At 52.5% G+C, this 9,413-nt stretch overlaps 1 protein-coding gene across 4 annotated transcripts; it reads right to left on the reverse strand.

The window, feature by feature from the left end:
* Window positions 1-693: 693 nt before the first annotated feature.
* On the reverse strand, window positions 694-9,011 carry GGA1 (golgi associated, gamma adaptin ear containing, ARF binding protein 1). Of its 4 annotated transcripts, XM_054387121.1 has the most exons (16): window positions 8,959-9,011; window positions 7,953-8,051; window positions 6,583-6,706; window positions 5,988-6,088; window positions 4,922-5,002; window positions 4,360-4,497; window positions 4,136-4,217; window positions 3,617-3,724; window positions 3,186-3,341; window positions 2,440-2,504; window positions 2,125-2,303; window positions 1,903-2,006; window positions 1,729-1,827; window positions 1,369-1,538; window positions 1,008-1,118; window positions 694-854 (listed from the first exon to the last, which is right to left on the reverse strand). In XM_054387121.1, exons 2-16 carry the CDS (start codon window positions 8,034-8,036, stop codon window positions 744-746), a joined length of 1,713 nt encoding a protein of 570 aa, XP_054243096.1. In that variant the 5' UTR covers window positions 8,037-8,051; window positions 8,959-9,011; the 3' UTR covers window positions 694-743. The 4 variants fall into 4 exon arrangements, with proteins under 4 accessions (XP_054243096.1, XP_054243094.1, XP_054243095.1 ...); XM_054387119.1 differs by having other exon boundaries at window positions 1,729-2,006; XM_054387120.1 differs by lacking the exon at window positions 8,959-9,011 and having other exon boundaries at window positions 7,953-8,066.
* Between the last annotated feature and the right edge of the window lie 402 nt (window positions 9,012-9,413).

The following is a 9,413-nucleotide window of genomic DNA, read 5'->3' on the forward strand; positions in this document are numbered from 1 at the left end:
TTCTTGCTGTGGGGCTCCAGCTGAAGGGGACATAAAAATCACAAAGCAAGACCTTCCCAGTCCCCAGGCTCCCATCCCAGGTCCCACCCCTCACTAACAGCTCTGCTGGCAGCTGGAAGGAGTGGGATATGGGAATATCTCTCCCAGATGCCCTCCCAAAGCAAGGGTAGCTGCCTCCTTTCTGGTGCTAGAAGGACACCCAGTCTCCAGGCTTATTCCACACCAGCTCCAATGCAGTCTCACTAGATGGGGAACATCGGGGGCCCAGCTCCAATGAGGAGGCAAGGGGGACAAGAGAGAGCACCACAGAACATGAAGCAGCTGAAAGGCTGGGAGGCATGAAGGGGACAGACAAGGAAAAAGATCTTCCTTTGCTAGGCCTTGCCCCAGGCTGAGGCTGTTAAAGCTCTCCATCCTTGTTCCCCACTGCACCTAGGGGGAAAGCAGGGTTAGAAGAGAAACTGGACAGACTGGGGAGGGAGCAACACCTTTGAAGAGCAGGGAAAGCAACTGTTCACCCACACAAAGCTTTACATTCCATTCCTAGTCTTGTGGGATGAACATCTCCTGGCATTTCTGCTCTCCTTCTTGAGGCACGCTCCCTCTGGCCCTTGCCCGACCATCTGGAGATTAGACCGTGAGCAGCAGCCCCCCACCCGCCCTCCCCACCTCTTCAGGCTGCTCCAGCCCCACTGAGCTGGCTTCCCAAGGACTCTGCACTATAGTGCCTGCAACATGCAGCCCTACAGATTTCCCCAGGACTCTGGTGGGGGGAACTGGTCCACATCCCCCATTTCATTATAGGTTTGCTCTCCCATGGTGAAGGTCAGCTTGTACCGTAGCCTCACTTTCTCCTGGAGACAGGGGAGAAAGGACAAGTAGTCAGAAGGTGTGGGAGGTTAAAAGTCATGAAGCACAAACCTTTCAGGTCTCTAGGAAGCTGCAGAGGGACAGGGTAACCTGTCTTGCCCACACAGCAAAACCAGCCCCAGAGACGGTGCTGTTACCTTCTGCGGGTTAGCGAGCAGAAGGACCTGTGTGATGGCACTGGGGTGGACAATAGGGTTGAACGCTGGCAGCTCCGTGCCTGAGGGAGGCTGTAGCTTCACCTTCATCACCTAAGGAAAGAGAAGAGCACCCCACATTCCTGAGGGAAACCTGGCAGTATCCAGGGAGCTTCCACTGTCTAGTCAAAGAGTAAACCATTGTGCTGGTTCCTACTCTTCTAAAGGCAACACGACTCACCCTCAGCCCCACAGAGCTCTCTGCACCTTCACACCCCCCCCCCCCCACAACCCTGCGTTTCTTGCAAAGGGAGAATCACACTTTGGCCCAGGCTGGGGAGCTGAGCCCCAGCAGCTGCCTCACCTTGGGGACGGCAGACTGAAAGACGATGTTGCGGATGGGCTGCGGGGCCGTGCTAAGCATGGAGATCACCACCACCAGCACGTCCGGCCTCTCGGGCAGGGCATCCTTAGCAAAGTGGAAGAGGACACGGAAGCCATGTTCATCATACACTGTCACAGGAAGGATGCTGCCTGTGGGGAAGGGAGGGACAGGCAGCAGTCAGGCAGGAGCAAACTGGCCTTGCAGCAACCTTTCCCCATCACCCAAACTCCATACAGGTGGCGAAATCCAACAAGCAAGAAGTTTCCTCCCATTTGTCCCTTCCACCTGCACATGGTTTGTTTCCCCCCAAGCCTGCCCCCCTCTTTCACCCCGGCTCACTGGGTTTGATTGACTCCAGAGGCACAGTGACATTGGCCAGCGAGATCTCCTGGGGCAGCGTGGTGGCAGGAGGCTGTGGTGGGACTGCAGGACTTCCTGCTGCTGTGGTGGCAGCTTTTGGAAGTGTAGCAGGGGCAGGGAGCTCTGAGTTCAGCACTGGGTTGGGGGAAATGCTCTGCAGCACAGGCAGAGCACTAGGATTGTTGACTGTGGTGCCAGAGCTGCTCCTGTTCTGCAGATCCCTCAGGGTAAGCCGTGGGGGTGGCTGCTGCTTCTCCCTGTAGGGAGAGAGAGAGAAAGAGAGCAAGGAGTGGAACAGGGTAGTGAAATGTCATGTCCAGAACCCCTGAAATAGAAACGTTGGGAGAGTTGAGGTACTGCACTACCCCTGCTTACCATCGCATTTGTTGAGACTCTGGAGGCAAAGACTGTTGCAGCAGAGTTTTGCCAAGGAGGTCCAGGTCATCCAAGCCACTGGTGGAAGGAGAAGGTTTGGGGGAGGATGTGCCAGCATCTGCTTTGACTGGTGGTGTTGCTGTGATGGGGGTGATAGTGAGATCATTGCTGTCCGATGACTGTAAAAAGAGTGCACAGGAGAGCTCCCTAAGCAGGGTCACATTCAGCACCAACCAGGGAGGAGGTCACCCCACCTATGCCATTTGTTGCTTTCACCATCCTCCCCATCTTCTGCCTTGGCTCCCAGCACCTTACCTGGAAGCTGTTCCAGACACTGTTGTCACCAGCTTGGCCAGGATGTGGTGCTGGGTCATTCAGGCCTGCCAGGGGTAAAAGCAAACATGAAGCTTAGGTATCAAGAAGGTAAGACCATTAAGTGGGGTTCGAATAAGACCAAGAAGCATGACAGAACCACCATGAGGGAGAGCAGGAAGGGTGACAGTTTTTCTCTGCCCAGAGATTCTCATTTGCAGTCTGCAGCTGGCAGAGAGGGAATACTGGGCTGACAAGCTTCACCCTGCTGTACTCAAAGCACCTATGTTAGGAAATGGATACTTTGTTGGAAAAGCAGGACACTAGAGCCTTCTAGGGTTGGCACCTCAGAAGCTTTCCACGTGAAGAGTTCTAGAAATCCCATGCATCTGTTATCAGCTTGTGACTTCAACTGCAAGGAGCAAACATGAGGAGCTGGGGGAGATCCACCCTTGTGATCCCATCTGGGGATGGTCATTGCATCACTCTTGATTTACCTGCCAGGTCAGTTTTTCCAGAGCAAATCAGAGGGCAGGCTCTCTCTGACTAGACTTGGAAACGCCACAGGACTCAAACTGAGAATCATAGCAGGGTCTTTCCCTCCTTCTTCCTCACACTAAGTGAAGAACACCTTGTGGTCTTTCATTATTCACCTTCCCCTTAATTCATTTTCCTGTCATAAGGAGAACCATCCATGCACTGTTGTGAATCAAGGAGAGTATGAAGAGCTTTTGCTCTGGATTTCTCACCTAAAGACATCAGTTCATCATCCAGCAAGGAGACAGAGCCAGCTTGGTCAGGCATGGGGACTGCTGAGCCACCTGAAAGGGTGGGCAAGGCTGGGTAAGAAGGGCCTGCTGCTGGAAGATCCAGGCCTGAGAGATCCAGAAGTGCTGAGGTGCTCCCTGCAAAGAAGTAACAAACTGAGACAGAAACCTTACCCAGTCCTTATCCAGTGTGCTGAGGCCAGTTCCCATCCTTCTTCACACCTCTACTCTCCCAATTCCCTCTCTTCATGTATCATTTGTCTCCACAAACTGTTTCCTCATCTCACCAGCCCCTCAATGAGCTCCTACAGACTTTAGCTTTCCCTTCTCTCAGTTTTCTCTTACATTGCAGGAAACCAGCAATAGGGTTCCTCTGCTTGACCTTCCTGTCCCCATTTCCCAAGTGTCCTCACCTCGAAGGGGACCAGCCACCATCTCCCCATTGATCTCTTCTCCCCGTACAAGCTGCTTGTAGAGATTGATCACCTGTGTCAGATTGTCATTGGCTTGCAGGATCTCAGCTGAAAGGCAATAGTTGGGAAGTTTGAAAATTGTGAGGAAACAAAGAAAGTGACTTTTAAACCCCAGCTGTATTCTTTGAAAGCAAGGGGCCCAAGGAGCTCACAACAGCCCCCTGCACACAGCATCTTGGCAGTTGTTGTGGCAGACTGCACCAGGGCACACTGACACCTCCATGGCAGTCTCAGCAGGACAGGCTCAAGCCTCATTCCTGCAGGGCAGTGGAGGAACCCTGCCACACTGCAACTGCTGCCACCTGCTCTCACTTAGTGCCAAACCATAGACTAACCCACGGCTAGCAGCCACCCCGAGCAGAGCAGTGGCCACAGATGCCATGCCGTGGGCAGATGAAGGACAGGCTCTAAGAAGATGATTGAGGAGGGGACAGGAGGAGAAAGGTCAGATATGCTTACCCAGAGCTTCATCATTGTCTTCTGTGTCACTGGCAAGTCGGAAGAGCATGGGCCTCATGCGCTCACAGCGCTGATAGAGCTCCTGGGGGAAGAGGAGAAAGGGGTGCTGAGGCCAGCAGCAGGATGCTCAGCTGGGGATGCAAACAGGCAAGAGGGACTTCGGAGGAAAAGGGTCACTCAGCCCTGCTAAGCTCAGAGAGGGTGCTGGGATGGCCTTTCCTCACCTTCATTAGGTCCTCATTGCTTTCTGTTGTCTCCCCCTTGCTGTAGTTTGTCACCATCTCTGTCAGCAGCCTCACATTGTTGTTCACCTCCTCAATGGCATTAACCCTCTTGGAGATCTTCTCCATGCGCTTCTGGTCCTGGAGGGGAAGCACATGGGGAAGGATGTCCCTGCTCTTGGTCTGCAAACTTGGACAGGAGAAAGGCTAGGCCAGCCAACACAACTCCTTTGACTAAGGCACAACACTGCCCTCAAAACACTTCCCACTCCAGGAGAGAGCCAAACAGATCATCTCTGGGTCAGTGCCTGCCAAACAGGAATGGAATTGCTACAGATCTAGTGCTGCAGCAGGGCTTGGGCCACAGAAAGCGCCCAGAGCCATCCCTCCAAGTAGGCAAGGGATGGCAGAAATCCCACCAGGACTCTTTAGCAGCTATTGCTGCTGCAAAGTTTTGAGCAGAAGCTCTGTATGTCTGTGTGAAGACAGAGAGCCACCGCTCCCATGGTGTCAATCACTGTCACCCAGACTATCATCCTTCAGCTCCCCTTTTCCCCAGCCACACCTCCTGAACCATCTCCTTGATGAGCTTGTTGGCAGCCCGGAGGTCCTCAGGATGGGAACTTTTCAGGAGACGAGACAGTATCTGCAAAAGAGAAGGCACCTCTGAGCCCAGGCTGAGAGCTGGCAGGTGGACTCAACTGCAACACCAGAGCCAGTAGGGCTGCCCCTGCCCCAAACCTCTTCTGGCAGAGGCAGTGGACAATGCCAGCTGTTTGAAAGCCCAGCCATGAGAGCTTGTGGGCTATCAGAGACCAGGAAGAGAAGAAGTACAGCTGGTTCTTCTTTGCCCACTGTTGTTCTGGTTATGCAAGATGGGTCTTTCTCTGAAGATCCCCTACATTTAAAACCTGCTTCTGCCTGCCCCTTACATACTGTGGAGACCCTGAAACACAGCAGCACTAGTACTGAGAAGGAGAGAAGGCCTGGTTTATGCAGAGATTGCCATGGGATTGGCATGGGCTCAGTGAACAGGCCCACTGGCCAACTATGAATCCTCATTTGCACACAGTGATCCATCATGGAGGCAGAACACATCCCCTGCAGGAAACTGGCATCACACTTCTGCTGCACAGCTACAGCCAGGGAAGCCCAGTACCTGCTTCAGTGCCTCAGCACTGGTAATGCAGAGGTTTTTCTGGGTGGTGACACAGTTCTGACAGAAAGGCAATACAGGATGGGTCCACAAGAGTGTGACTAGTTGGGCAGTAAGCAGATTGCAGTGCTGGGGGCAGGGAAGAGATAACACCAGCAGCATCTGGGACTGGGATTTAAACCTCATGGCCAGACAACTCAGAAGCCTGAAGCCTCAGAGCAAATCCCTCAGAACCTGCTGGCCTAAGTCAGTGCTTCACCCTTTTCACTATCTTGCAGCTAAGCGCTCCAAAGGTCACGCAGACCCACATGCCCCACCTCTGGCTGTTTCCTTTGTCATGGCTTTGAAGTGGGCCCTCAGCATTCCTGTGATGAGTTTTCTGAAGGACAGCATGTGGATCTGCAGCTGAGTGGGACAGATTATGGAGCAGGAAGATGTTGCCTGCTGTCCCTCTCCTTGCACAGAGAGCCCTTACCTTGGATTTCTCTTCATCATCAAAGATGATGTTCTTGGGCCGAGGGGGAGGTGGTGGTAAAGGAGCATCATCAGGCAGTTTTGGGTCACACTTCACAATCCCTGCAGCAAACAGCAATGGACAGGTCAGGACTCACCCACAGGGGGATGGCACTGCCCCTTAGGCCATCCCTAATGGTCCACCAAACCCAGCTGGTACCAAGGGTGTGTGGATTTGCTCCAGCTACCCACGATCCTGGACTGTGTTTTCATGGAAGAGCTGCCCTCCACTCTCCACAACTACCCTCTCTCAGGAACACCCAGCATCAACTGCCAAAACACTCACAGCCCTTCAGCCCCAGACCTTTCCAGTGCCCTGTCTCCTGCACAAGAAAGTAGATGTCCTCTCCAACCCATCAAACAACTCAAGAGAGCCAGCAGCTCCCTCTGACCAGCTAGGAACCCCAGGGCACCTGCTCCTGGTGCTGAGCCAGATGGATGGATGTGCTGGGCCCAGGCCCAGAAAGGGGAAAATCTGTTTCAGATTCTGTCCAGATGAAAAATAAGGGAGATCAAACCATCCATCCACCTTCCTCTTCCATAACACTGCCTCTCACCTTGTTTCTTCAGCATCTGGTAGGCTTCTGAGATCTTCACCTCATGAGGCAGCCCTAATGTCCAGCTGTACATCAGCTCCAGGATCTTTGACTTCACTTTTTCTGGTGTCCGGCTGCCAAGATACTAGAGGAAGAGAGAAGAGGAGGCTTGAACTTGATCCGAGACCTTGCAAGTCTTGCATGCTCCTCTCCTCCCCTCCCCCAGAAGTCAGACTGTTCCCAATGGCAAAAGGAGGAGGAAAGAGGAAGCAAGCAAGCAGGAAAGCTCACGAGGACTTTTGCAACATGTCCTATGCTGTCCTTGGTTTCCACCATTAAGAAACACAGGAGGTGGGAGAAGTGCTACACCAGCAGCCCCTCAGCAACAGACAGGCACAGGTGGGAAGGCTCAGATAGGTCTCTGTTGGCTTATGAAGGACAGGGTACTGCTAACAGAAGCTGCTCAGAAACAAGGGGACAGTAGGGCTGGGAGAAGAAGGATTGTGCGTAACAGTCCCTGGAACACAGCTGAGCCCTCTCTCCTAAGGGCACCCTCCAGCACAAGTATCTGGCACCCTTCAGAGCTAGGTGAGCCCCATATGACCAGCATCCAGTGGTGAGATATCTCCTCTTGCCAAGCAATCATCTTTCACCCTCCTCCTGTGGGTCTGCTGAGAGCAGTGGTGGTAGTAAGAAAGCATGTGCCACCAGAGGCTTAAGATAGAGAAAATTCTCTAAGGCACCTAGGAAGAGGAGTTTAGAGGATGCTACTGTCCCTGGCTATTTATCACCACAGATCACAAGCTGTGACTGGCAGATGAAGGATTTCCTTAGTCATATACAGTCTGTGTTCTCTTAACTCTGTGCTTGCTGGTCTTAGCTGCCTTCACTGAACAGGAGGGCATGCACAGGTTGCTCTGCAGGAATAGCAGCATCAGCAGAGCAGAAGGTAATGACTTGGTGCTTCAGATGGGCTTGCCAGAGAGCCACTGACCAGGCCTGGGCTTGTTCTCTTGAGAGTGTCTCAACAAGGCTGGGACACCCCAGAGAGACATGGTCATGATGTCAAAGCTGGGGAAAGCTCCTGAGCACGTAGCACAGACGGAGCCCAAGAAAGATGCAGGGAAGGTGACTCCAGGCACGCACACAGTCTCACAGGAGCTGGTTGCATCATGTCTAGCTGTCCTTCAGCTTTCTGCATCAAGAATCAGCCTGGAGCAGAGGGGTAAAAGCTCACCTTCCCACTAAAAAAACTCACCAGGGAGCAAGCACTAAATCTCCTCCTAGCACTGTCCTGTTTCCCCATATCCCAACGAGGATCTGATCTTTTTGCTCAGCCACCACTTCTCCCCAAAGTCCTCCTGCCATCAGGCTCTGGTCCAGAGACCCACCTTGGGTGACACCACTTTGATGAGCTCATTAAGGAAGCGAAACTTGCCCACTTCATCATGGAAGCGTTTGCCACAGCTCTTCATGCAGGACTCCAGCACCTGGGGACAGAGCATGGGGTCAGCAGCAGGTTCAAGAGCCAGCTCCCTCCTGCTCCCCCCTCACCACGCACAGAGCCTATGCCTATCCTCAGAGCAGTGTGGAGAGACATCTCCTTTCTTTCCCAGGAGGCCAAGCACACTTCCAAAAGAAAGTAAGATTTTCCTCTTTGGGGTCAGTCTTTGTAGGGGTAGCTCAACAGCCCATGGAAGGGGATACCCTCAGAGGATTCACAAATACTGGGTTTTCACACAGTGTGATCCACAACACAATTAAGAATCACAAAATCACTTAGGTTTGAAAAGACTTCAAGATTATTGAGCCCAACCATTAACCCAGTAGTGCCAAGCTCACCACATAAAAAAAAACCCACCTGAAAACCTTCCTATTAGATCTGAAGGGGGCCTACAAGAAAGCTGGGGAGGGACTTTTTAGGATATCAGGTAGTGACAGGATTAGGGGGAATGGAACAAAGCTGGAAGTAGGAAGATTCAGGCTGGATGTAAGGAAGTTCTTCATCATGAGAGTGGTGAGAGCCTGGAATGGGTTGTCGAGGGAGGTGGTTGAGGTCCCATCCCTGGAGGTGTTTAAGGCCAGGCTGGATGAGGCTCTGGCCAGCCTGATCTAGTGTGAGGTGTCCCTGCCCATGGCAGGGGGGTTGGAACTAGATGATCCTTGTGGTGCCTTCAAGCCCTGACTGATTCTATGATTCTATCAACTGGGTATGATACTTCATAGAAATAAGACCTTTCCTACCAGTCACCTCTCATGTAGGACCACCTTCAGTCTCTCTCCCACCCAAGGGCCTCTCAGTGGGAATTCAAAGCTTCCCATGCTCCTCCAGTCAAACTGGAGCAACTTCACTCCCTGGTCCTCCATCTAACTCCACCAGCCTGCAAATGCCCTTACCGTGAGGGCCTGGATAGCTTCCCATTCCTGTGGAGACTGGATCTTGTGGGCAAGTAGTCGGGTAGCAAGTGGAGGACTGGAAGGAAAAAAAAAAAAAAGCTAGCTGGTTATTGATGGAGAGTTTGATACCTGTGGCTCTATCTAGGAAGCCAGGGTTGAATAGTGTGTTGCAAGTTTAATGCACTGATGAAGCACCAAGATACCTCAAAACCCTGGAGAAATCTTCTCTTAGTGGACCACAACCCACCACTCACCCTGACTTGGAAGCACTTTGTGTCTGTTCAGCTCTTAGGACAGCCCCCCTGGATTTCACCAGGTGGGGAATCATAACCCAGGCCTACGATCCAGAGCAGCCTAAGGTAAGGATGAAGCACTTACCCCTCTAATTCCTTATTGAGCTGCTCACAAAAAGCATTGATGCCATCCCAGTCCAGGTCCTTGTTCAGGGGGTTTGT

Source organism: Indicator indicator, chromosome 14 (genome assembly GCF_027791375.1).
Source record: "Indicator indicator isolate 239-I01 chromosome 14, UM_Iind_1.1, whole genome shotgun sequence".
Lineage (NCBI taxonomy): Eukaryota > Metazoa > Chordata > Aves > Piciformes > Indicatoridae > Indicator > Indicator indicator.

Coding starts and splice junctions, on each gene's coding strand:
- GGA1 (XM_054387119.1), bottom strand. CDS start 8,036: ATGAAGAGCTGTGGCAAACGCTTCCATGATGAAGTGGGCAAGTTTCGC. Junction 4,218..4,359: donor GCAATGAGGACCTAATGAAG/GTGAGGAAAGGC, acceptor CTCTTCCCCCAG/GAGCTCTATCAGCGCTGTGA. Junction 855..1,007: donor TGCTCGCTAACCCGCAGAAG/GTAACAGCACCG, acceptor CCCTGTCTCCAG/GAGAAAGTGAGGCTACGGTA.